Source organism: Orcinus orca, chromosome 1 (genome assembly GCF_937001465.1).
Source record: "Orcinus orca chromosome 1, mOrcOrc1.1, whole genome shotgun sequence".
NCBI lineage: Eukaryota > Metazoa > Chordata > Mammalia > Artiodactyla > Delphinidae > Orcinus > Orcinus orca.
This window is the reverse complement of record NC_064559.1, coordinates 198,887,910-198,914,919: the sequence shown is the minus strand read 5'-3', so window position 1 is coordinate 198,914,919 and position 27,010 is coordinate 198,887,910. Positions and strand designations below refer to the sequence as shown.

The 27,010-nt window shown below is 50.9% G+C and overlaps 1 protein-coding gene across 5 annotated transcripts in view; it reads left to right on the top strand.

Moving 5' to 3' along the window:
• Positions 1-27,010, top strand: part of IGSF21 (immunoglobin superfamily member 21) — a 271,189-nt gene that overhangs the window by 227,773 nt on the left and 16,406 nt on the right. For all 5 annotated transcript variants that reach the window (XM_049706334.1, XM_004272461.2, XM_049706335.1 and 2 more), the window contains exon 4: positions 2,362-2,480. In XM_049706334.1, coding sequence (XP_049562291.1) covers positions 2,362-2,480 — 119 coding nt within the window. The remainder of the gene's footprint in view (positions 1-2,361; positions 2,481-27,010) is intronic.

Genomic DNA, 27,010 nt, shown 5'->3' with positions numbered 1-27,010 from the left:
TCCCCGACCAGGGCTTGAACCCACACTCCTTGCATTGGAAGGTGAAGTCTTAACCACTGGACTGCCAGGGAAGTCCCAATATTTTACTCTTCAGAGGACATGTCTGGAAGAAGGTTTGAGGGAGCGTCTCCTGTCCTCATGGGTCGCCTCCTCTGAGAAGGCCTCTTGACCACCTCAGGCAGAATCAGCTGCTCCCGCTCACTCTACGCATGGATAAGCTCACCCTTTCCCCTGGGATTTGGGGTTTTTTTTAATGACATATAGTTGATTTACAATGTGGTGTTAGTTTCAGGTGTACAGCAAAGTGATTCAGTTTTATATAGATAGATAGATACTCTTTTTCAGATTCTTTTCCATTACAAGATATTGAATATAGTTCCCTGTGCTATACAGTAGGTCCTTGTTGGTAATCTATTTTATATATAGAAGTGTATATATGTTAATCCCAAACTCCTAATTTAACGCTCCCCCCACCTTTCCACTTGGGTAACCATAAATTTGTTTTCTGTGTGAGTCTATTTCTGTTTTGTAAATAAGTTCATTTGTGCATTTTTATTTTATTTATTTATTTTTTTTGTGGTCCGCGGGCCTCTCACTGTTGTGGCCTCTCCCGTTGCAGAGCACAGGCTCCAGACGCGCAGGCTCAGCGGCCATGGCTCACGGGCCCAGCCGCTCCACAGCATGTGGGATCTTCCCGGACCGGGGCACGAACCCGTGTCCCCTGCATTGGCAGGCGGACTCTAAACCACTGCGCCACCAGGGAAGCCCTGTATATCATTTTTTTAGATTCCACATATAAGCAATACCATATGATATTTGACTTTGTCTTACTTCACTTAGTGTGATAATCTCTAGGTCTATCCATGTTGCTGCAAATGGCATTATTTCTTTTTTATGGCTGAGTAATATTCCATTGTGTGTGTGTGTGTGTGTGTGTGTGTGTGTGTGTGTGTGTGTGTGTGTGTATACACACACCACATTTTCTTTTTAACATCTTTATTGGAGTATAATTGCTTTACAATGGTGTCTTAGTTTCTGCTTTATAACAAAGTGAATCAGTTATACATATACATATGTTCCCATATCTCTTCCCTCTTGTGTCTCCCTCCCTCCCACCCTCCCTATCCCACCCCTCTAGGTGGTCACGAAACACCGAGCTGATCTCCCTGTGCTATGCGGCTGCTTCCCACTAGCTATCTATTTTACATTTGGTAGTGTATATATGTCCATGCCACTCTCTCACTTTGTCACAGCTCACCCTTCCCCCTCCCCGTATCCTCAAGTCCATTCTCTAGTAGGTCTGCGTCTTTATTCCCACTTTGCCCCTAGGTTCTTCATGACCATTTTTTTGTGTGTTTTTTATATTCCATATATATGTGTTAGCATACGGTATTTGTTTTTCTCTTTCTGACTTACTTCACTCTGTATGACAGACTCTAGGTCCATCCACCTCACTACAAATAACTCAGTTTCGTTCCTTTTTATGGCTGAGTAATATTCCATTGTATATATGTGCCACATCTTCTTTACCCATTCATCTGTTGATGGACATTAGGCTGCTTCCTTGTCTTGGCTGTTATGAATAGTGCTGCTATGAGCATTGGGGTGCGTGTATCTTTTGAATTATATTTTTCTCTGGATATATGCCCAGGGCTGTGTTTTCTGGATCATGTGGCAACTCTATTTTTACTTTTTTAAGGAACCTCCATCCTGTTCTCCATAGTCCCATGGGATTTGGGGCATTGATCAGCTTCCCTGCCTCCTTATCCATTGGGATGGGGGGCGGTCCATGGAGACAAGAATTTTACTGTGTTTCTTCTCAAGTCTCCAGGGCCATGCATAAAGTGATAGCATGGCTGTGTGGAGAGAGGAATTCAGATTCCCATCCTGGCTCTTAATAGCCATGTGGGGGGGGGCAATTACATCCCCTCTGGAGTCTCAGTTTCCATGTTTATGAAATGGGAAGAGCAATTCCTGTGGCGGGGGCAGCTGTGAGGAATGAGTGAGCTGGTGGACTAGGTGACAGTTTTGAGCCTGAACCACATGACAGGCGCCTCAGTCCATGTCATCCTCAGGGGGGCCCCTGGAGCGGGCACGTCACCATCCCTGGCTCAGCAGCTGAAAGGAGCACAGATTCAACTCTAGTTGAACACACAGCCCACACCTTCATCCTCTGAATACAGTCGGTGTTCCATAAATGTTTCTTCTGCGCCCAGCACAGCACGTGGGCATTGCATGGTGGGTCCAGGAGAGTTGTTGACAGAAGGCTGGATGGTGGGGCTTTGGGGCTGGTTTACTGCAGCGCTGTGACTGCCAGCCCCAGGCCAGGGACCCTCATCCTGCGCCTCTGCTTCCCCGCAGGCTGCCCGAGGTCCGCATCTCTGACAACGGTCCTTACGAGTGCCACGTGGGCATCTACGACCGCGCTACGAGGGAGAAGGTGGTTCTGGCATCAGGCAACATCTTCCTCAACGTCATGGGTGAGTGCAGGGCTCTTGGCACTGGCGTCACTGTGTGCGTGCACGTGTGCCTGTGTGTGCGTGTGTGTGTGTGTGTGTGCGCGCGCGCGTGCATACGTGTGTGTGTGTGCGCGTGCGTACCCACGCACACAGAGGGGCTGTCCTGGGAAACACCTGCTGTGCTGGCACTGGACCCTCTTCTCTCCCAGCCTTGCCCTTGAGGGCAGGAGGCCAGCCATGCTGAGGTGACTCATGTGGCCTCTCAGGAGCCCCTTCTCCTACCGGCACTGACACCCGGACCTGAGGAAGGCAGGGCTGTACCTCATCCCTGCAGCCTCACGGACCAGGCACTTTGAAGGGGCTCCGACATGTTGATTGGAATGCATGAGGGGCACTGAGACTTCCCGAGGGGTGGCAGCCTGCCACAGCCTCTGGGCCTCAGTTTCCCCTTCTGTAAGATGGGGGTGGGATGCAGGCCTAGTGGATCACTCGTGGATCTCCTAGCCTCAGGCTCTGCGACCTGGTAAGGTCACGGGGAGAAAATACTGAGTTGCATGGGCACCTTTCCCAGGTGAAAGCCAGGAGCCACATTCATGGAAGCACCTGTAGCAAAGTGCAGTGGAGGTGGGCACTCCCCCGGGGGGAGGACAATCCAGGAGCCTCCAGGGTGGGGGAGGGGGATTGAGACAGCATCTCAGTGATGATGCATACCTACTGCAGAGAGAATGTTCCCTCCCTGTGCCTCCCAAGCCTTTTCCAGGACATTGAAGCATCAGGGGACAAGTTAGAAAGCGTGCCGGACTGGAATGTCAGGGTTCCTGGGTTCCCACCCTGTGTCTGTGCCTCCATTTCTACATCTGTAAAATGGGGATAAGAATACTAGTGCCTGTCTCGGGCTGGCTGTGTCCCCTTCCCAGCCCCGGTTTCCCCACTTGTAAAACAAAGCCTTTCTCCACGTTGTCTCAGAAGCCCCTTCCAGCGCTGACGTTCTTGCCGGGCACAATCTTGGGTTCTGGGTCAGCTCTGCTGCCAGGATTCTAGGCACTTGGCCTTGACTCCGGACTCTGTGTTCCCTGATTTTCTTATCAAATGATATTTCTCAGGGAAACAAGCTTGCCATACTCAGGCAGTCAATGAAAGCATAAAGGCCTCGTGGAAACCACTGCTTCTGGGGAAACGGGAAACCTCCAGAGGCCCGACCTCCAGAGGGACGTTGAATCCTGTAGCAGCGGCACGCGGTGTGTTCTGGCTTCCTGGGGGAGGCCATGGCCAGGAGGTGGCAGTGCCAGGAAAACCTCCCCTCTTGCAGTCACCCGCCCACGGAACGGCTTCTGTAATACTTGGACAAGGAGTGTTCTTGGTACCCAGCCCTAGGCTGGTCACACCAGGGAAGCCGGTGCAGATGAAACTCGGTTTGCTCCATCAAGGGGCTCCCAGTCTGATGAGGGATGTGTACTCAATTGTTTATTCATCAGATATTTATTGAGCACCTACCACGTGCCAGGAAATGGCCATATACTTACAATAGGAAACATCTTTGTTCTTGGGAGTTTGTGTCCAGTGCGTGAGACAAACATAAAACACGTGTAGATGGGTAAGTGAGGTGATTATGGATAATGACAAATAATGGGAAGAAAATCACGCAGGGTAATGGGGTCAAGAGTGATACAGGGGAGGTGGCAGTCAGTTTAGGGAGAGGGCTCAGGGGAGGCCCCTGGAGGCCACGAGGTTAAGTGCTTTCCAGACCTATGTCATTTAGTCCTCACAGCCAACCCAAGAGGAGGTACTAGCACTATTATCCCTATTTTGCAGACATAGATATAGAGGCACAGAGAAAGCAAGCAACTTGCTTGAAGTCACACAGCAAGGATCACAAAACCTTCCTGTGAGATCAGGCTGCTCAGTGTTGAGGCCGGAACCCGGGTGTCTTGACTCCTGGGCCAGCTATGTTGCACGGATGGAGGCAGTGTAGAAGGTCCAGCTGAGGCTCTGCTCTCTGGTGCCTGAGAGCAACCAGAGTCCTCAAAGCCAGCTCTGCTACGAGGCGCACTCCTCCCCCATTCACCAAAGGCTCCTGAGCAGGTTACTGTCCCTCTGTGGCCTCGGTTTCCTCATCCGTACAATGAGGGTAGAACCAGATAACCCTAAACCTCCTCTGCTAGTTCCAACTGAGGCACAGAGAGGTCTCGTGGGACCAGCCCGGCTTGCACAGCTGGCCTGACAATCCCAGCTGAAGCAGGTGGTGTGCTCCCGGTAGGCTCCAAGGAGCAACGGGCTTTGTGCTTCTGGGCTCCTCCCACAGGGAGGTGGCAGTCAATCCGGGGATGGGGCAGACAGCTCCCGGGATCCTACTGAGCAGCAGGTAGCTGAGGCTACCAGGAGGGACCAGAGAGGGGCAGGGCCAGGGATTCCACCCTCACCCACCCCAGCGCCCCCAGGAAGGCTCTGACCCCTAGAAGTTCAGCGCATCCCTGGGTGGGACTCTCCCTGGAATGGCAACCCCTCCCCATCTCAATCAGTCCTCTGACTGTCCCCAGTGCTCAGAGGTCACCGTGCTTGTCACTGGTCCCTACAGCCTAGCTGTCCCCTGATGGGTCAAGTCCACCGGTGCTTGCCACGCGGGCAGGACCTGATGCCTCTCCCCACCATGGCGTGTGCCTGACAGTGCGTGAGCTCCCAGCTTCATGCGTATTTTCCGACAGAATCCTGGCGACAGCCTGTGAGCTGGGAGATGTTATAATCCCTGTTATATGAGGGGAAATGACTTGTCTAGGGTCATAACAGCCATTTGAGGCCAAAGCCCATGGTCTAAACCAGTGGTTCACAAACTTGAATGAGCATCAGAATCGCCTGGAGGGCTTGTGAAGATACAGATTGCTGGGTCCCACCCCCAAAGCTCCTAATTCAGCAGATCTGGGGTGGGGCCCAGGAACCTGCATTTCTCACAAGTTCCCAGATGATGCTGATGCTACAGGTGCCAGGGCCACACTTTGAGAACCACTGGTCTAAACCTCTAAGTCTTCAAAAAATACTAATTCTGTATATCTCTCTATTGATATCTATATCATACATGCATCAACAGCTGTATCTATACTCTTATCTATATGCGAATGTATTTCTCCTTCCTCCTTCCAACTGTCACCTCACCCCAGACACAGGAGGATGCCCCATCTGCATACAAGTTAAGGACACACAGGTTTGGAGCTGAATCCCAGATCCACCATGCAACCTTGGATTCATTAGCTTCCCTGGGCCTCTGTCTCCCCATCTGTAAAATAGGGGTAAGGATGCCTCCTTCCTAGGATGATCGTGAGGTTTCAATTAGAAAAGGTTTGGGCTTCCCTGGTGGCGCAGTGGTTGCGAGTCTGCCTGCCGATGCAGGGGACGTGGGTTCGTGCCCCGGTCCGGGAAGATCCCACATGCGGCGGAGCGGCTGGGCCCGTGAGCCATGGCCGCTGAGCCTGCGCGTCCGGAGCCTGTGCTCCGCAACGGGAGAGGCCCCAACAGGGAGAGGCCCGCGTACCGCAAAAAAAAAAATTAGAAAAGGTTTGCAAAACACCTAGCCCAGCACAAGGCAGCTAAGAGGTTCAGTAGGCCAGATTTCACTGTCTTTATTGACATTGTCTCTGGCCTGCCTGCTCTTGGGCACGGCTGTGGCTGCCTCTTTCTTGCCCCTGGTTTCAGCCCTGGCACAGAGAAGAGCCAGCCACTGTTCCTGACTCCAGGGAGCTTTAAGCCCGTCTGAGAAGTGAACGCTCACAGGTTTGTGCCCACTGGCTCCTTGGAAAGGGGGTCCAGTCCTGCCCTGTTTCTGGGTGTCAGGGTGGCCGGCCTCTGTGTGACCATCCTCCTGTAAGTCTGCCTGTCCAGACATCACATGTCTAGGGGAGGAGCCAGGATACATCCCAAGTTTGAAAATGACAGCCACACTTCAGTCTTGGCCAGTTTGTGACAGTTCCACGGTGCTTCCCATAGAGTATTTCACGTGATCCTTAACCGCAGCCCCTCAGGGCCAGGATAACCCTTATCCCCAGTTCCCAGATGAGAAGACTGAGGCTCAGGGAGAGGAAAGGATTGGCTCTGGGCCCCACAGGGCTGTGGCTGTCCCTGGCCCAGAGCAGCATGGCTTCTGAGGTTCAGCAAGGTCCGGACTGGTGAGGGGAGGGCTGGGAGAGACAGTGGGGCTGAGTATAAGGCAGTTGCCCGTGTAGTATCTCCCATAACCCTGGCGGCCACGTCAGCCCTTGAGGCAGAAACTGCACTATGCCCACTGCACAGACCCAGGCACAGAGAAGGAAGTGGCTTACTTAGCCAAGGTTGGGAGGATTAAATGAGATGATGCATAGCACAGAATGTTCTGGGCCCACGCACAGGCCGAGTGACCCATAAATAGTGTCTCTCTACAAACTACTATATATAAAAGCGATGAAAAACAAGGTCCTACTGTACAGCACAGGGAACTATATTCAATATCCTGTAATAAACCAGATGGAAAAGAATATGAAAAAGAATATGTATAGATGTATAACCAAACCACTTTGCTGTACAGCAGAAATTAACACAACATGTAAATCAGGGAATTCCCTAGATGTCCAGTGGTTAGGACTCCACGCTTTCACTGCCCAGGGCCTGGGTTCAGTCCCTGGTCAGGGAACTGAGATCCCACAAGCCATGCGACACAGCCAAAATAATAATAATAATAATAATTTTTTAAAAAATCTCTAAAAAAACCATTGAAAATCAACTGTACTTCAAAATAATTAAATGAATAATAATATCTCTCACAACAAATAGTGATCATGTCAGTTAAAAATCAGGCACAATTAGAAAGGTTTAAAAATTGCCCCGCCTCCCCCTTCCTCCCCCATGACCGTCTCCTTTAAATATATTTCAAGGCAGGTTTCAAAAATTAAAGTCAACTCATGGTTTTGGCCTGTCTGTGGCATTGCATAGAAAGACCGTTTCTTGTCACACACACGCACACAGAGACCTTCCCTCCAGGTAAGTGGAGGTCATTGAAAGCTGGGGTCTCCTTTGGGCCTAAGCCCTTAGGTCTCCTAAGGGACCCTAAGGGCTGTGCAAGGAACAGTGGGGCAAGACGGCCCCTGTCCAATTTGGGGTCAAAGGGAAACTTCCCAGGACAGTGGGGAGAGGGTAGCCTAGAGGGTGGGGAGCGCCCAGGCCCCCACCTACATCAAAAGCACAGAGCAGGTCCGCCGGAGAACTGGGCACCCCAGCCCGCTATCACCAAGCCTGCATCCTTCCAGAACATTCTAACGCGCTGTTTCCAGAGGCCTCTGGGTAGAGATCAAACTGCGAGTGCAGCTGTAATTTCACGCCTATAACATCCCCGCTCTGTGGTGGGGAAAGACATTTGGGAACCCCATGGGCGACACCGAGGGTTCGTGCTGCACACACTCATTAAAATGTTTTCATCCGAGCAGCAGATAAATTATAAGCCAGTTTGAAAGTTGCGTGCTGGGCCCCGGGAACGCACTGTGCACAGTCACAGAAGGCTCTCGGAGGCTCTTCTTAGGGGCGTGGGATATGCGGGGGAGCGTGTTCAGGCTGGGACGTTACAATAAATTAAATGTTGAGAGGCCCAGATACTCCCACCTGCTGAAGCCAAAAGAGGCTGTTCTTTCGGTTTTGCCGCAAGACCAAGGCACAGGGTATCTTGGCCACCCTCGCCGTGCAGAGTTGCCACTGAGGGGGCCTTTAACCCAGAGCTAATAATCAAGGTCACTAGCCATCAAGCACGGCTATCTGTCCAGCCCTGTGTGCTGAGTATTCAATCCATGGTTCATCATGTGACCGTCATGAGCACCTCCCGAAGTAGGCATTGCCACCCCCATTTTACAGATGAGGAAACGGAGGCTCTGAGAGTTTAAGGGGCTCACCCACACGAGTGCCAGAGCTGGGGCTCCCAGCAGGTCTGCCTAAGATCAGAGCTGGTGTTCCTAACAGCATCTCTGAGCTCCCAAGGGGAAACATCCCAACCTTTGGCACAAAAGCTGTTAGTGACACAAATGTCAACCAAGAATGAGGGGGAGGGGGGAGCAGTGCAGAGTAGAGAGAGTGGGGACCTTGGGGAGACTGAGCCCCAACTGGGAGCACTTGGCACTCAAAACTCAGATGGCCAGTGGGGCTGCTGTCCCTCTAGGGGGCTTACAGGAGTCTGGGGGGAGGAAAAGCACGTCCATCAGTGCCCCCCGCTTCTCCATTCCTGTGCCCCAGTCCCCGTGAGTGGTTCTCCCATCCGCTACTACCCAGCGCCCCCCTCACTACTTAGATCCTCTGAACGGAGCACTGAACTTGGAGTCCAGCCGACCTGGGTCCAAATCCAGGTCAGTGTCCACGTGTGACATGGACAGTCCAGTATTGAACTTTCCTGTCTGGTAAAAACAATATCAGAATGTCTTTTTGGTTGAAATATATTAGAAGGTGACTTGGCTGTCCATACACACGGGCATTCTAAATCTCATTTATTCATTCATTTTTCATTCATTCATTTATTTACCAAATATTTATGGAGCACCTGGTACATTCAGGTGCTGTCGTATGCATGGGAACTCAGCTTCAGCGATTGGACAGACAAAATTCCACGTCCTCAAGGAACAGTCAGTGCAGGAAGCGAGGCAGACACAAACAAGTAGACAGCTGGGACCTGTGATATGTCAGAGGGTAGTCAAGCAAAGCAGAGGGAAGTGGGGCTATTGTAAACAAGGAGGACAGCGAGGCCTCTCTAAGAAGGTGACGCTCAGAGAAGGTGAGGCCCGAGCCACGTGGATTTCATGCCTTCATGCAACCAATTCAATGGCTACTTACTTATTCATCAGCTCCCCCGTGCCAAGCAGAGTTCTAGGTGCTGAGGACATGTCCCATTGAGGGATGTAGCTCATGGTACAGATGCAGAAGCAAGGTCTGGGGACTGTGCTGCATCCCCAGGGCTGCCCATGACACGTGATTATAATCTGGGGGCTTAAAGCGAAAGGAATGTATTCTCTCGCAGTTCTGGAGGCTAGAAGTCCACAATGAAGGTGTCGGCAGGGCTATACTCCTTCTGACAGCTCTAGAGAAGGGTCCTTCCTTGCCTCTTCCAGCTTCTGGTGGTTGCCAGCAATTCTCAGCATCCTTGACCTGTAAACGCATCATTCCCATCTCTGCCTCCATCCTCACCTGGCGTTCGCCCTCTGAGCGTCTGTGTCCCTGTGTCCCAATTTCCCTCTCCTTGTAAGGACACAAGACAATGGGTGAGGGCCCACCCTAATCCATTATGACCTCATTTTAACTTTACATCTGCAGAGACCCTATTTCCAAATAAGGTCCCATTCACAGGGTAAGGACTGCAACATATGTTTTGGGGGGACACAGTTAAACCCACAACAGAAACTGACCCAGGAGGGAGCAGGGCAGATTCACTGTCTGATTCCAAAGCCCATACTCTTGGCTCCCAACCACAAGAGTCACTGTTCATTGTGTGTTTGCTCACCTGCCACGCACCGTGCTAAGCTTTTCATAAGGGAACTTATTGAACAGTCACGACAGCTCTGGAAGGCAGGTACTGCCACTTCCCTTTGGACAGATGAAGAATCTGAGAGGTTACATCACTTACCCAGGCCATCTAGCCAGCTAGTGCCAGAGCAAGGGTAAATGCGTCCTGTACGCTTAACCACTCCCTCTACTAGACGTCACAGAGGACTGTTAAGCATTAATAAAATGTTCTATCTTGGGATCCCTGTGTCTCTTCTGGAGACTTCCAAGTGAGGTTGGCAGATAAAGGTAGAACTTTGCAACCCGAGGCCACAATGGCACCAAACCACACTATAAGCTTTTCTAAACCTGAGGCCAGGGGACACGGAGAACAGTTGTTAATAAACTTTGCATAGCTTGTCTTTTTTTTTTTCAGTGTGTTTTACTGAATTTTTATTAAGTGCACCTGGTGCTTTTTTTCCCCCTTGTTTTTGTTTAAATTGATTTTTATTGCGGTAGAATTCACATAACTTATAATTCACTCATTTAAAGTACACGATTCAGTGGTTTTCTGGCCTGGCCTCGTGGAAATGGGCTCAGCCTCTGTCACCCCCCAGCCTGCCTGTAGCTCTCACCAGCCCCAGAGCGAGTTTCTTCTAATGGAATAAAATGGAGTACAGAAATAAACCCTCACATTGATAGTCAACTGATTCTCGACAAGGATGCCAAGACAATTCCATGAGGAAAGAAGAGTCTGTTCCAAAAATTGGTGCTGGGACAACCAGATAGCCACGTGCAAATAATAAAGGTAGACTTTCCCTAACACCGTGTACAAAACTTAACTCGAAATCCATCATCAACCTAAATATAAGAGTTAAAACTATAAAACTCTTAGAAGAAACACACAGGAGAAAATTGTGATTGTGATTCCATTGGTCTATCTATCTCCAGTGTGAGTTGCTTGCTCCCCTGCCGTGTGACTTTGGACCACAAGTTCATGGGAAGTTCTCCCGTGGCCAGTTCCTGGACCTTTCCCATTAGAAGAATCTCACCCTGGGGCTGGTGAGGGCGAAAAACATTCCTGGCAGGGTGACGAAGGCTGAGCCCACTTCCTTGAGGCCAGGACAGAATCTCGGATTTCTGGAGAGCTCTGAAGCTCTGCTTTCTGAGACCAGATTCTTTTATTTTGTAAAGGTTACACTCCATTGATAGTTATTATAAAATATTGGCTATATTCCCCATGTTGTACAATGTATCCTTGTAGCTTATTTCTCCTTTTCTTAAAAAATGTTTATTTGTATTGGGGTATAGTTGATTTGCAATGTTGTGTTAGTCTGAGGTGTACAGCAAAGTGATTCAGTTACACATATATGTATATCTATTCTTTTTCAAATTCTCTTCCCATTTAGGTTATTACAGAATATTGAGTAGAGTTCCTATGCTATACAGTAGGTCCTTGTTGATTATCTATTTTATATATAGTAGTGTGTATATGTTAATCCCAACTTCCCAATTTATCCCTCCCCCCCACCCCTTATAGCTTATTTTATACCCAGTAGTTTGTACCTCTTGCTCCCCTATGCTTATCTTGCCCACCTCCCCAGAGGTAACCACCAGTTTGCTCTCTATATCTGTGAATCTGCTTCTTTTTTATTATATTCACTAGTTAGTTGTATTTTTCAATTCCACATACAAGCGATATCACACAGGATTTGTCTTTCTCTGTGTGACTTATTTCACTTAGCATAATAACCTCCAAGTCCATCCATGTTGCAGCAAATGGCAAAATTTCATCCTTTTTAGCAGCTGAGTAGTATTCCATTGTGTGTGTGTGTGTGTGTGTGTGTATATATATATATATACCACACCTGCTTCACCCATTCATCTGTTGATGGACACTTAGCTTGCTTCCATATCTTGGCAATTATAAATAATGCTGCTATGAACATTGGGGTGCATGTATCTTTTTGAATTTGTGTTTTGGGGGTTTTCAGATATATACCCAGGAGTGGAATTGCTGGGTTCTATGGTAGTTCTGTTTTTAGTTTTGTGTAAATGGGTACAGCCGCAGTGGAAAGCAGTGAGACCAGATTCTGGAGCTCCAGTCTCTGAATTCCCAGCCCAGTCCTCCTCTCTAAAAGAGGAGCGTGTTCCCAGGACCAATAATTGGAGTGTTGAGGACTTCTCTTGGGCAGGAGAAATGTCTCTGGCTCCAAGCAGGATGGGGAGATGTGAGGGCTGAGGGCAGACCCTGCATCCCTCAAAGACCTACTGCTTCTCCCCAGGCCTGAGCAGAGCAGAAGCACAGCCCTGCCTCTCTGTAGGATGCCAGTGGGAAAGTGGGCTTCAGCTGGTAGAATTCAAAGCCTGCCTGTGGGGCAGGACAGCGGTGGGGGCTGGGAGGCTGTCTGCGGGACCAGCGCACAGCTGCTGTAAATGGTGGTCCAGGGAGCAGGTTAGTCATTGGAGGGAGACGGCTGGTCTGAGAATCCCTGGGGGTCCCCAGGCAGGGTAGCTGGGAGGCAAGATTCAGAGCCACCACTATAGCCCTCTCCGTAGCCCAGGACACCTGCTGGGTGAGAAGGGATCAACTCATTCCCTTGTCTTGCAGCAGGAGAGGATGAGCCACCTGCTGGGCTTGAACCGGCCCCAGGCGATTGCAGTGGCCACGGGCTAGGAGGAAAGGGCGGGTTGGGACCCTCCCAGCCAGAGCTGCAGAGGAGTCCTGGGGCGCTGAGGGGAAGAGGGTGCAAACCCAAATCTCCACCTCCCACCCCAGAAGCCCTCAGGGTCCTGAAGACCAGACCTGGGCCTTTTGTCCCCCAGGCAAACATCTGGGTACCTCCAAGCCCTCTCCCCTCCCCCATCAGCCTTCCCACCCACCCTGGGTGAGTGACAGTAAATGCCCGTGGTCCTCCAAACTGGGAACAGACGGCTGGGTGAAACCCCAGTTGAAGAACTACACCTCTGTTCAGTAGGTAGGCTAGAAACAGCCTTTACTTCCTTAGAGAATCGATGGGCGTTTAAGGGTATAGGCCTTGAATTCAGCCATAAATTTGAAACCCAGCTCTGCAACGACGAGTAATAAAAGCAGGAAATGCTTATGGGGCATTTGCTACACACCAGGCACGGCCCTGCTTTACACCTGTTAACGCATTTAATTGTCAGAGCAGACCTCTCGGGTAGGGTCTTCGGTTACTTTCCCCGTTTTACAGGTGTGAAAATGGAGAGGTTAAAAATGTCACCTAAGGCCAGAAATGGGATTCAAACCCAGGCAGCCTGGCTCCAGAAGCAGTGGTTAGAGACCTAACCACTACGCTACACTGACAGCCTATTTAATCTCCTTGAACCTCAGTTTTCCTATCTGCTAAATGGGGACTGCAGTAGCATCTCCCCTGTTGAGGCATGAAATGTAAAGGTTTATGTCCCAAGCTCACACTGGGCACTCATGAAAAGAGTAGTAGTGCTTACTTCTCACCCATTTTACCCTAAACTTCACCCTGGAAATGGCAGTAGGGCCAGGGAAGAGGGTCAGAGCTGCAGGAAGTGACATCAGCCCAGTGGGAGCCTTATAAGCCAGGCAGTGACAACTGTGGCCTCCTACCCTGGGCCCTGGTGGAGGAGATCAGGAAGGGACCGATCCAGCAGCCTTGAGTCCAGTCCCATCCCTCCACAGTCTCACTGTGACTTATCCTCTCCCAGCCTCAGTTTCCTCAACTAGAAACTGGGGGTAATGAAGGTTCCTACTTCATAGAGCTGTTGTGGGAACTAAAGAAGATCGTGCTCAGCCTGGCCTGCTGGCAGGTTCTGAAGGCAGGGAGGGCAGTTAGGAGGGGAGAGATGGCAAGAGCCAGCCCAGGGTTCAGTCAGGAGAGGCTGAGCAGGTGAGGCGTTTCCAGACAGAAGCCACAGGGCATGGGGACCAACTGGAAAGACGGGGGCAGATGTGGAGGTCATGGCAGGACCTGGCACAGGTTGGAGATGTTCCCCTGAGAAGGTACCAATGAAACCACGTGACCTCACTCGGCAGACGGCGACCGCAGAAAATGGGTCGCTGGCATGAAGAGGCCAGGGCTGCAGTCCTCAGGACCTCTGCAGACCTCCTCCCCACCAGTCCGAGCTTCTAGATGGGCATCAGGGGCCGGAGGCAGCTGGCTGGGCTTGGCTGCCAGAGGCGGGGCTGGAGCCCAGGGGACTGAGGCCAGGGTGGCCAGGGTCTTCCAGGATGGACATAAAGCCTGTTCGGAGACCGGACACTGATGTCTTGAGTGCCTGGACCTGGCCGGGGACCTGGAGGAAAGATGCGCACTCTGCCCACCTGCCCGCCCACGGGCCCTCAGCCAGCTGAGGTCACTGGCTGAGACCTCATTCAGAGAGGGGCCAAACAGATGGGTTTGGGGCTCAGAGGAGCTCTTTGCAGCTAACTGGGTCATCTATCAAGGACGGTCACTTCCCAGCTTCAGCCGCAAAGGCCAGAGCCTGCTGACCGCCTCCTGGACAGGCTTCTAGAGTCCTCGGTCCCCGCCTCTCTGCACACGGCCCCGCAAAGGAGGACTGCACTTGACCACAGCCCACTGTGTGCTCAGCGACAGGCCCAGCACAGTGCATTAGCTCACTAGTCCCCCCTCACGTCTAACCACTCCTTGGCAGGCCCTATGCTGCCTCAGTTACGGGGGCAAACTGCAGACGGCTCAGAGAGGGCAGAGAACTTGCCTGATGTCCCACAGCAGTGAGTGGGCTGGGCTTTGAGCTCAGGTCTGCTGAAAGCCAGAGCCCCCGATTTTTCCACTACACAAGGCTGCCAGGAGGGACATGGCTCCTCCCTGAGTGTGGGCAGCCTTTTCGGCCTCGGCCAGACACCGAGGCTCCTCTCAATAGGGCCAGCATGGAATATTTGGGCTGCACTGTCAGCTGCTCCTCCTAGCTGTCCGGAAAGTCAGCAAGATCAGTGTCCCCATTTTACAGCAGAGAACACTGAGTCTGCTAATAAAGGGAAGCCTAGAATAGGAACCTGAATGTTCTCTGATTACCACTCTCCCTCCATGGGGACCTGAGTCCCTGAGCTGGGGATGGAAATAGGGCCTTTGAAGCACATCCACTCAAAGGGCTCGATTTGGAAAGCTGTGTAACCCCTCTGACCCGTGATCATGGCTGGAAGGTGCAACGCTTTGTCAAGCAGCATATGCACTGTTTTGTGCATCTTTTCCCTGGGGCCACAGAGCTGATGTCACCAGCTCTTCTCTGAGGGAAACAGACAGACCATTTGCTTATTCATTCATCACACTTACAAGTCCTCGTTTCAACTAATATCTATAAGCCCCTATTATGTGCCTGCCATGGGGGAAGGACCGAGAGAGATCCATCTTAATATTAGTGGTGAATTTTCTAGTTACAGGGGACCAACCACTGCTCTAAGCACTTTAAATGTATTAATCGATTTACTCCTCACAACCCTAGGAGGTAGGTACTTACTCATTTTAATAAATGAGGAAACTGAGGCCCAGAGAGGTTAAGTAATTCACCCAAGGTCACACAGCGAGTGAGTGGCAGAGCTTGTTTTCAAACCCAGACCACCTGGCTAAGGAGCCACCTTACAGCCTCTCCTGGAATGGCCTGTCATGCCCTCCTGAGCTGAGCTAGAAATTCATCTGCTCCCTGGAATTGTCCAAGCAGGTGGCTACAGTCCCCCAAGGCTCTCACCAACTCCCTGGACCTTCTGTATCTCACAGACCAGGGCTCGCCTCTCGTTCCAGGGTTGCCTCTCTCCACCTACTATCCACCCATCTCGGCTCCAGCCTCCCGACCCCACCAGAGCGGGCCAGCAGGTGCATCGTTAAACCGTGACAAGTGTTAGGTCCATGCGATGCTTTATCCTTTCCACCACTGGGAGTTGGATTTAGTGTCTCTGGCAGAAGGTAAACTTCCCCTCCCTGGGACAGGCCCCTTAATTACAAGGGACATGTGGCCGCCAAAACTGTCGTGCATCAGGCCCAGTGATTTAAGGAACAGGCCCAAGGCTAAAGTTACAGGTGTTAACAGAGCTGAATCAGGAGCTGGGAGAGCAGGGATGGGGCGGCTGTGGGAGGTGGTGAGCCGGTCCCTGGAAGAGCGTCTGCTGCCTATAGCCACTCCTGGGGAAAGGGAAGTAATCCCACCGCCTCACGTACAGAAGGGGAAACAGACCAGGACCACGCTCCAGGTATAGTTGGTGTTGGGGTCAGCACTGCTGTCTCTGCTGCCAGCCTGCAGTGAGCCCTGGACTCACTGAGTCTCCCCATCTGTACACAAGGAGGCAGCTCACTGCCTAGGAGTGATAATCTTCCTAACAGATAAACTTAATAACAAAAGCTAACACTGACAGAGTGCTTGTTATGTTCCAGGTATGGTACTAAGCTCTTTATGGTGTTCTCTTGTTTAATTCTCAGCTGGTGAGAGAATGATCATGGTTATGCCCATTTTACAGAAGAGGAAACTGAGGCTCAGAGAGATGAAGCAACTGGCCCAAGATTGCTTGGCTAACAAGTGACCAAATGGAGGTTCTCAGCCCCTCTCTCTGAATCCAGACCCTGACCTGTATGCTCCAGGGATAATGAGAGGGATATAAGACCCAGTGTCTGCCCTGAAGGAGTCCCTGAATGATGGGGAGACAAATAAGGGCACAGGTTTCTAGAATTCCAGCAGATGGAAAATAAGAACGATGGGGGAGGACTAGGATGCAAGGTGAGGGATGTGAGAGCTCCCAGGACGGAGGCTCTCCCCGAGGGCTGGCATCAGGAAGGCTTCATGGAGGAGGTGGCGTAGAGCTGGGCCAAGTAGGCTGGGGCAGACAGGACAGGAGGCATTTCAGGCAGAAGGAGCCCTGTAAGCAACGGTGTGGGAACAGGAAAGCATGGCAAGTAGAGAGCACTCCTGTGTGGCGGGACCCCAAGGCACAGGAAGGAGCAGGTAGTAAGAAACGATAATAATAACAGCAACAATAACGACAACGGCTGACATCTATTCAGTGCTTACTGGGTGCCAGGCCAGGGTCTAAAGGTCTAAATTTTTATACAATGCTCACAAGAACCCTATCAAGTAGATACTGAGGAAAACAGGAAAACAGGCACAGAGAGGGTAAGTGACTTGCCAAGGTCACCCAGCTAACAGGTGGCAGAGCCAGGATGTGAACTTGGACAGGCTGGCTCCTGAGCCCATAGAAGGCCAACTGCTGTGCTCCAGGTGGGAGCAGGGGGAGGTGAGGTAAGAGCCTCTTGAGAAAGTTCTTCTTGCATGCCAAGCTGCTGGGGGCCCTGCCTTCCCTCTGTCCACCGGGCTTGGTCACAGGCAGAGAGGAAAAGTGAGGGGGCCCTGAATCCAGTGACGTCTGTCCAGGGATGCCATGGAAGCCAGGATGGGCCTGGGAAACTCCCCGAGGCAGCCGGGGGACTTGGGAGCAGTTGTGAGGGTAGAGAGCGTATTCACTGCGAAACTCTGGTGCCAGGCATGCCTCCCAGCTGATTTTCCCGTGGATCCCAGGCCCATCAGAGCAGAGACCCCAACTCCTGAGGCTCCCCATCAGGAAGAGCCTGGGCCCTTCTCTGCTGAGCGGTCCTGCTGTCTGACAGCTGTCTAACAACCATCTTTGACGGTTTTCCTCTTCTCTAACATTGAACCCTCTGCTGCCCCCTCTGGACCTCCCACATAGAGCCATAGACTTTTTGAACTGGAGGGGGATTTTAGGACCCACCTAGGCCAGCCCCCCTCACCAGACCACACAGGAAACCGGTGCCTGGAGAGACACCCCACAGAAGGCGAGAAGCAGGGCCAGGCTGAGGGCTTAAGCCAGACATGGGTTCACGTCCTAGCCTTGGTTCTTATTGTCTGAGTAGCCACGGACCAGTGCGTTTGAAAACCTCAGTTTCTGCCTCTGTAAAATGGAGATAATAATTCCTGCTTCTAGGTTCTGTAAGGCTCTAATGCATTAAAGCATTTAGCATGGAACCTGCCTCAGAGTGACCAGTGAGCAGAAGTGATGGTCAAGGGCCCTCCCCACCCCTCACCCAACCCGCTGTGTGCTGGGGACCCCACGGACCCCAGACTCAGGGTGCAGAGGAGGATACTCACTGAGCAAATCCAGCCCCCCCACCAGTCACCCCCTCAAACATCAGCTCAGCCCATGCTCGCTGAGATCTGCTCTGTGCTGCCCTTAGCTGGGGCCCTGGTCAGCAGGATGACCCAATGTCCTTACCTGAGGAAGCTCCCAGGCCAGTGACCAGAGTGAGTGGTGTCGGCAAAGTCCAGCCACTGTTCAGGCCAGTGATGGAGGTTACTGTTCATAAATATGATGGCCAGTAGGTACAGGGACTTACCAGTACCAGGCATCCTGCAAAGCGTGCCACAAATATGAACCCTATGCAATAGGTACTGTTGTGATGCCCATTTTACAGATGAGAGAACTGAGGACGGAGCAGACCTGGTGAGGGATGAGGTTAGAGAGGTCAGAGGTGAGACAGGTGGCCAAGGCCTCAGCACATGGGCCATGGAAAGACCAGGGGAAGAGATCATGAGGGCTGGATCTCTGAGACTCCCCCACCCCCAAGTCAAGCCCTACCGCCCTAGCCAGGAGTTGGATCCCAAGAGGAATGAGCTTGGCTCTGCCTCGCCCTGCTCTTGGAAAAGACACAGTCCAGTAGCTGTGTGATAAAGCCAGTAGAGTTAAATGCTCATCGATGAAACTGGGTGATGGATTCATGAGTGTTCATTGTACATTCATTTGAGCTTTCTGATAGGTTTGAATATTTTCATAGTAAAATGTCAAGGAGGAAATAATACACAATCCTTTTCCCACAAAACGCCCCTTCTCCATGGCTCTTCCCCTCCCCGCTACCCCCGACTTGCCTCTCCTGGAAATTGCTTTGTGAGAAGTGAGAAGCAAGAATGATTCGCTTGCCCTCTGACTCAGGAAGTCAATCCTAGAATACTGATGGGACAGGAAAGACTATAGCCGCAGAGTCCTATGGGAAGGGAGGGCTCGGAGCTGGGGGGTTGGGGGTTTGGGAAGTTCTGCTGGGAGGTTGGTGGGGGTACGCCCAGCCAAGCACTTCAGTCCTCACAGGCACCCGCAGGCACCAGTGTCACCCTTGTCCTATGCGGGAGGCCCAGGAAGCTAGCACCTGCCTAAGGGACACATTGCTGGTGAGCAGAAAGCCTGTGACCTGGGAGCCAGGTGCCCCAGGGGCTGGGTGGGGAAGTCCAGGGGTGAGCTCTCTTCTAAGCCCCAGAACACCAGGACCCGATGCTTGAGGGGGACACAGTTCTGCTGGAAGGGACAGAGGTTTTCCAGGGTTGGGGAAGAGGGGGTGAGACCCACCCAGAACCTCCAGGCTCCAGCCTATTGTTCTCAGGGGCTTGGGAGGGCGGCGGGGGGTTAATAGAGTAGCCTGAACTTGAAGTTGAACTTGAGCTGAGCGTCACTGCCCCTGGCCAGATCTCAAATGTGCTTGCCCACTTGCCAGGGCCTCCCCCAAGCTTCCACAGACTTCTGGAGACTTCGTTCATAAAGCTAAAACGATGGCACCTGGTGAAATCGCCCATGTGTATTATATATACCTCTGGGATACATTGAAAACATCCTCCAAATAGCCAGCCTTCCTGCTATTTAAAATGGGTTCGTGTCACACCCCACAGATTTCATCTCTGCGGAAATGGCACTTATCGTGGGCCTGAACACATTCACTCTATTGCCACATAAACTACAGTGGCGTGGCAGGGCTGGGGCAGTCACACGCGGTAGCCGCAGACAGGCTGCTGAACAGGCTGCCTCCGGACAGCGAAGCGGAGGTGTGGGGAGGGTCCACCTGGGGCTGGCAGCCCAGGAGGCCAATCAGAAGACCTGGAACGTGGACAAGCAGCCAATCAGGGCACAAGCAGAAAGTTGCTCCACTTGTAGGGGCAGGTAGTTTGGGAATTTGAGGTCCTTTGATCCGATCAGTGCATACAGCCGGAAAGCCTCCAGGGATCTCTCCCTGTGCTCTGTCTGCCCAGGCCGGGAGAAGCCGGATTGAGGTTCTCCAACTCCCCTGAGCCTTGTCCTCCCAGTCGGTAATAATTTTCACAACTGTTACCAAGCACCCACTACGGACCTAATGGTTAGTTCACATAACACTACCTTGGAGTGGGTCTTGTGCCTGCGAGAAGACTGAAGCTTAAGAAGGTCAAGGCAGTAATTCCCCTGTAGAACTTACATTAGAACCTCCTGGAAGGCTTGTTAAAACCTGGGTGGCTGGACCCCCACCCCCAGGTTTCTGATTCAGCAGGTCTGGAATTGGGCTCAAGAATTTACATCTCTAACAAGTTCTGAAGCTGCTGGCCCGGGAAACACACTTTGAGAACTTCCGGGTTAAACGCACAGGTACAAAACAGCACTAGCATGCAGATTCAGATCCGGCCTCAAGACCTGTGGCCTCCCACTGCCCTTGTGTGTGTCTGTGTGTCTGCGTATGTGTGTTTATGTGTCTCTGTGTGTGCACTTATACATATGTGTGTGTTTATGTGTGTCTGTGTGTGCATATATATGTGTGTGTGTGTCTGTGTATATATACGTGTGTGTGTATGCGTATGTGTGTTTATGTGTCTCTGTGTGTGTGCGTATGCATATGTGTGTCTGTGTGTGTGTCTGTGTGTGCATATATTACGTGTGTGTGTGTCTGTGTGTGTGCACAGGTGCTCGTAGGATTTTATTTCTGCGTTAGCAGTAACCCGAGCTGCATCCTGCTTGGCCCAGCCTCACCGATTCACCACTTCCCACGCTGCACCACCCGCCTCGCACTCCCCTGCTCCCCCAGAGCAGCCAGCCAGGGCCTCCAGTTGGGCTTGTTAATTTTATCTCCTACCACTTGGAAAGCACAACAGCTGTCAGGGGAGGGGCGAGGCAGGTGAACCGGTGAACGGGGCTGCCAACCAGCTCTCCTCAGAGAGGAAGGCGGGGTGGATGGGCTACACCCGCAGCCACTGGGTACCCTTGTGACCCCGCTCCACTCAGAAGGGCCTCCGTCTCCAGGCAGGGAGGGTCTGGGCAGTGGCCACCGATGCTGGCAATGACCTGGACCCAGATCCCCACCCCTCGCCGGTGCATCGGCACGCGGGCTCCCGCTCGCTTCCAAGGTTGGGGGTTGTGATCTGGCTCAGCAGATGCCACATAAAAGGGCCCCATTGCAGCTCATATACGCACAGACACTGCGTTTATCTCTCCTGTCACTGATGGCGGCTCCATTTGGGGGCTTTTTGTCAGTATTTTTTCCCCTTGGCTGCCGTCACTACTCAGTTCAATATTTAATTTTCCCATATAGCAAAGCGTTGTGCCTTTCCTTCTCTCTTTTTCTTGCTGGAGTCCCCCTTCTGCTGGTGGGCTGTTTCTTCCTCAGGCTTCTGCAGGGAGAGAGGGGCTTGGACATGGCTAAGATTTCAGCCCTTCCAAATTGGACAGGGGTGGGAGGGCAGGACACTTAAGTCCCTCCTCCCAGCTCATTCATTTGACAAATGTTTATTGAGCGAATCCTTGTGTGTCAGGCCCTTGGATGTAGCAGTAGACAGAAGAGTTCCTGTCCTCATGGTGCTTACATACTAGTGGGGTGTGTTGGAAAAAAAGACAAGTGTGAGAACCAGTATACGAAATAACTATACCTTATGATGTGTTCTATGAAGCAATAACGAGGTGCTGTGACAGAGAATAGAAGAGGCACCTCGCTTAGATTAGGAGGTGGCATTTGAGCTGAGACTTGAAAGATAAGCAGGACCCAGCCTTGCTCAAAGCTGAGTGAAGGACTTCAGGCAAAGCAAAGAGCAGATGCAAAGGCCCCGGGGTTGAAACAAGCTTAGGGTGTTTATAGACCAAAAATATCTCCGTATATTTGGAGCATGGTGTTGGGGGGAGGGTCGAGACAAGGCTAGAGGTGGTGGCAGGGCCCACGGCATTGCAAGGTCTTTCGGGATTCCTTCCACAGATTGTGTGCTTGTCTGTACTAGAAGTGAAAGAAGGAAAAAAGCAAACAGGAATTGAAATTGAATCCCTGCTAGTGCAGGCTTGCACTAGCTCTGAGGTTAAAGAAAGACAAAGCTCCAGCCTTCAGAAAGCACACGGCCTAATGGAGAAACAGACGTGGGCCCGGGACAGAATGACAAGCACCTACGGGTATGACAAGAACAGGATGCTCCAGGAATCCAGAGGATGAGCCCTAACCCAGTTTGGGAAAGTGCTGGAAGGCTGCCTGGAAGAGGCAACAGTTAAGGGCAGACCTGAAGGATGAAGCCGAATTAACCAACAGAAGGACTGGTATGTCCGGGGCACAGAGGAGGTGAGCAAGGCGAGGAAGGAACCTGGGGCATTTCTGTGTGGCTGGAGCAGAGAAGTCTTCCTGGAAGAGATGCTGTTTTGAGTAGCATCTTAAAGAAGCAGAGAGAGACCGGTAGAGAGGATGGGAAAGACACAGAGATGTGGGACAGAAAAAAAGAAAGAAAGAAATTAAAATAGGAAGCATGGAGGAATATTTATATTCATGAACACTTTTATATTGAGGGTGGTTTTCTTTCTTTTTTTTGAATATGGTATAGTGACTAGTAGCTGATTGAAACAGAAGGCAGTCAATAGAGCAGGCACGCTGAGAGGAAAGAATGGATTTTTGCAAATAATGTAATTTTGAACTTGTCTTTTCCCTCCCCCACTCCTCCCCAAAATCTAATTGATTACCGCCCTTTGATAAATGACACCCAGAGCAGGAGTGTGCTAAGACCAATTTAGCACAAGGTACTCAAGGAAAAGGAGAGATTATCCCTTCCTCCAGACAGTGGTCACCCCTGAGAGGAAGAAGAACTTCCCCTCTATGTCCCTCCCAGCCCAGGGAGAAGTGAGAGCAATTGAAGAGGTAATATAAATAATCCCTTTCTACTTCACCATCCTTGTAGAAGGTTTATGTCCATATTCTCACTTGCTTCTTCTCTCAAAATCTTGGAAGCTGAAAGTTTGGCAGGATATGTTTTATTGAACCCATTTTATAGATGGGAAGACTGATGTCCGTGTGGGTCAGTTGATTTGCCCAAGGTCCCATGGGATGTTGGTAACAGAGCCTGGGCTGGAACCTTGGCCTCACTCTATTTGAGCTGGTTCCCTGGGGGGGGAGTTGGGGGGAGCCTCATGGTGGGGAGAGAATTTAACTCCAGTAGATACAGTTAGACCCAGATCTGCTGGGGTTTATATCACAACAGGTTTGTGTCCCTGAATTGCAAAAGCCAAAGGATGATTTACAGAGCTAAGAGCCATCACATTATCTGCAAAGTGAGTTACGATGACCGAAACAAAGTTCTACTTTCAAGAGAAAAACGCAATATTTCAGAGTTAATTTCATAAAACCGATCACCCAACCATTGCCTCACTGTGTCGATGTTAACAGTAGAGTCTAAAATAACTTTGATTCCTGCCCCCTCCTCAATGGCCTGGAACAGAGGCGTGCTGTGCTGTGTGGCCGTGTCAGATGTGAAGCCGCTTTACCTTCCCAGATGCTGGACAAAATCAGTCGAAGAAACTTCTAGCAGCAATTCTCTCTGCTTAAGGCAAAGTCAAAAATAAACTGGGGGGCTTCCCTGGTGGCGCAGTGGTTAAGAATCCTCCTGCCAATGCAGGGGATGTGGGTTCGAGCCCTCGTCCGGGAGGATCCCACATGCCGTGGAGCAACTAAGCCCATGCACCACAACTACTGAGCCTGCGCTCTAGAGCCCGCAAGCCAGAACTACTGAGCCCATGTGCTGCAACTGCTGAAGCCCGTGCGCCTGGAGCTCGTGCTCCGCAACAAGAGAGGCCACCGCAACGAGAAGCCCGCGCACCGCAGCGAAGAGTAGCCCCCTCTCGCCGCAACCAGAGAAAGCCAGCACGCAGCAGCAGAGACCCAATGCAGCCAAAATTAAAAATAAATAAAAACTAAACTGGGAAGTCCACTGGCTTGACTTGGGGGCAGTGGATTCAGGGGAGTTCTATGGCAGTGACCTCTGTTTGACCATGATGGTGAACTTGTAGAACTGAGGGGCTCTCCCTAATGCACAGGGCTGGGGTTACACAAGTACCGTGGTATAGCCACAAGTGGTTTGTAAATTCTGAAGCTCTGCCTTTGTCTAGGGTCTTACTGCTATGACTACTACTATTTCTCCCTTGCCCAGGCCAAATATGCCTGCCCAGTGTCTCTGAGGAGGGTCCTTTCAGGTGCATGGTACCCACCCTCGCCCCAGGAGAGCATTGCACTAGCACGGACATTCCTGAAGACACACTCTCAGAGTCCATAGGAATGAGGCACTTATGTTGGGTGCATTGGCTACTGCTTCAGAAGAGTGGGGAGAAATTGGTGATCTAGGGCTCTTTGTTAATGATTCTTTGCCATTATATGCCACCTGGATCATAGCCAGGTGGCCTTGCTCTATACTGCTCATTCTGTAGCCCAGCTTTGAATTTGGGATTATTCTCGTCCAGGACCTTTATACCCATGGCTGCAGCTGGCCATCTGTCTTTGACTGGATACTGCTTCTGGGGCCACGGGATCTATTCCAGGCATAGAGTCATAAGGGGGCTTTGACCTTGGTCAGAGATTGTAGCAGGGATGGGGATGATGAGAATGGAGATGGGGTTGGGCTTGGAGGAGGGATGGGATGGAGACAGATATGAGGATTGAGTTGGGAATGGGGATAGAGATGGAGTAGATTTAGGGATGGGGAAGGGAATAGAAGTGGGAATAGGAATGGAAAAGAGAATGGGGATGGAGGTGGAGAAGAAAAAAGATGGATGGAGATGGGGATGGAGGTGGGGATGGAGATGGGGATGGAGTTTGAAAAGCAAAAGGATGGAGATGGGGATGGATGTGGGGATACAGGTGAGAATGGGACTGGAAAAGGAGGGAGAGATGGAAGTAGAGAAGAAGATGGGCACGGGGAAGACTGAGAGTAAGGGAAGGTGCTAGACCACGAGCCTAAGAAGCAGCAGTTTGTGGGGGAAAGAGTGCTGTACGTAGTCAACGGAAGGGAAGAGAGGAAGAAGGGGGAGAGGATGCCGTGTGGAGTGAAGCATCCCGAGGCAGCCAAGGACTCCCGGGTGTAGGCAGCTCCCCGACCACCCGCACTCAGAGCCCTCCGGCGGGCAACAGGAGGCGAGATGCAGAGTGACATGTTCCTAGGACACAGCAACTGAGGAATACGTTGATGCAGAGTGTGGGAAGCCTGGACTGTCCACGCCGATATTAGCAGCTCTGCCGTGTCCTGCTCCATACAACTGAAATCCGTTAGTGTCTTATGAGCTTGATTAACTGTACATATTGCTAACACCTGCTCAGAAGTATAACGAGGGACAGGAACACAGTTCCCAATCAGGGTCTGTGTGGGTGGTATGCGTGACTTGGGTGCAGATCTCCAGAACGTACGTGTGTGTGTGTGTGTGTGTGTGTGTTGGGGGGAGCACTTGTGCTGTACAAAGAAGCCTGGTCAGGATTTGGAAGGCCTGGGTGCCAGTCCAGGCACTGCCACTGACTGACGGTGTGACTGTAGGCAAATGTCTCCCTCTCTCTGACCTCAGTTTGCTTACCTGTAAAATGGAAGGTCTAGACTGGCCCTCTCCAATAGAAATATATATTTATATATTTAATTGTAGGTTGTCTAAAGACCACATTAAGAAAAGGCTTTAAAAAGTTAAAATGAATTGGAATAATATATTTGTTAAATCCAGTGTATCCCATGTATTATTTCAGTAAGTAACCAATATAAAAATATTCATGATATACTTAACACGCTTTTAAAAAATTGTCTTCCAGATTCAATGTGTATTTTACACTTACAGCACATATGAACTTGAAAAAGCCACATTTCAAATGCTTAAGAGCCACAGGGATGGGCGGCTACTGTATTAGACAGTGCAGGTCCAGAGCATTTCTGGTCTCCTCACTAAACCATGAATGTCCCAAAGGCAAAGACGATGATTTATTTTCCCAGAAAGTAGCAAAAGGAGCCTCAAAGAAAGAACGTTAATAAATCTGGCTGATAAATGCATCTGACATGCACTTTCAAAACACTTTCAGGTACTTTGTTATTGAATCCTCCCAGGTACTCTATAATTCCAATTTGCAGATAAGGAAACTGAGGCACAGAGTGGCTAAATAACTTGTCCAAGGTCACCTAGCTGGCAAATGGCACAGCTTGGTCTTTAAACCCTGGGTAGTGTGACTTAGAGCCCATACTCTTCACCATTATCCTATACTATCTCTTTTATAATAGTGAGATAAATAATATTAATTAAAATTGCTAAACTGTATTGCAGGCTTACTATGTGCTAGGCATCTTGTAAGCATCATCTCATTTATTCCTCAAAGCAATCCTATAAGGAAGGTTCTAGGTGTCTAATTCCTGTTTGCTCAATGAAAGTAAGAAAGAAGAAATGAGGGATTTTAAAGGTGCCCCTGACTAGCCCTGAGCCTCTAGTACAAGGGTCCACAACCCCCAGGCCGTGGACTGGCTGTTAAGACCCGGGCCGCACAGCAGGAGGTGAGCGGTGGGCAAGGGAGCGAAGCTTCATCTGTATTTACAGCTTCTCCCCATCGCTCGCATTACCCCTTGAACCACCCCCCACCCCGTCCGAGGAAAAATTGGCTTCCACAAAACCGGCCCCTGCTGCCAAAATGGTTGGGGACCGCTGCCTAGGATTCTTGGAGGGTACACTTACCCCTACCCATAAGCCACCATGAGCAGTGACAGAGAATTATTCTAAGCTCTAATTGGCATGGTCCCTTGATCTTTGGGGCATCCGAGTTAAGTAGAGCCGCCCACGGGAAGAGTTCCTCCGAGGATCTGGATTAAAGGTATCCATGAGAGTTGAGATGTGTCAGGTAAATGAGCATCCCCAGCAGCTAAAATGTGCACTTGGGGCTAAAGGTGCTGATAGGTATCTTCTTTCCAAAGATATGTCAGTGTTCCAGCTTAGTGTCGGTATTTGAGCCCTGGAGCCAGGGTGCTGGGGTTCAAATCTAAACTCTGTGAACCCCAGAAAGCCACTTCACCTCTTAAGTTTCCCCATCTGT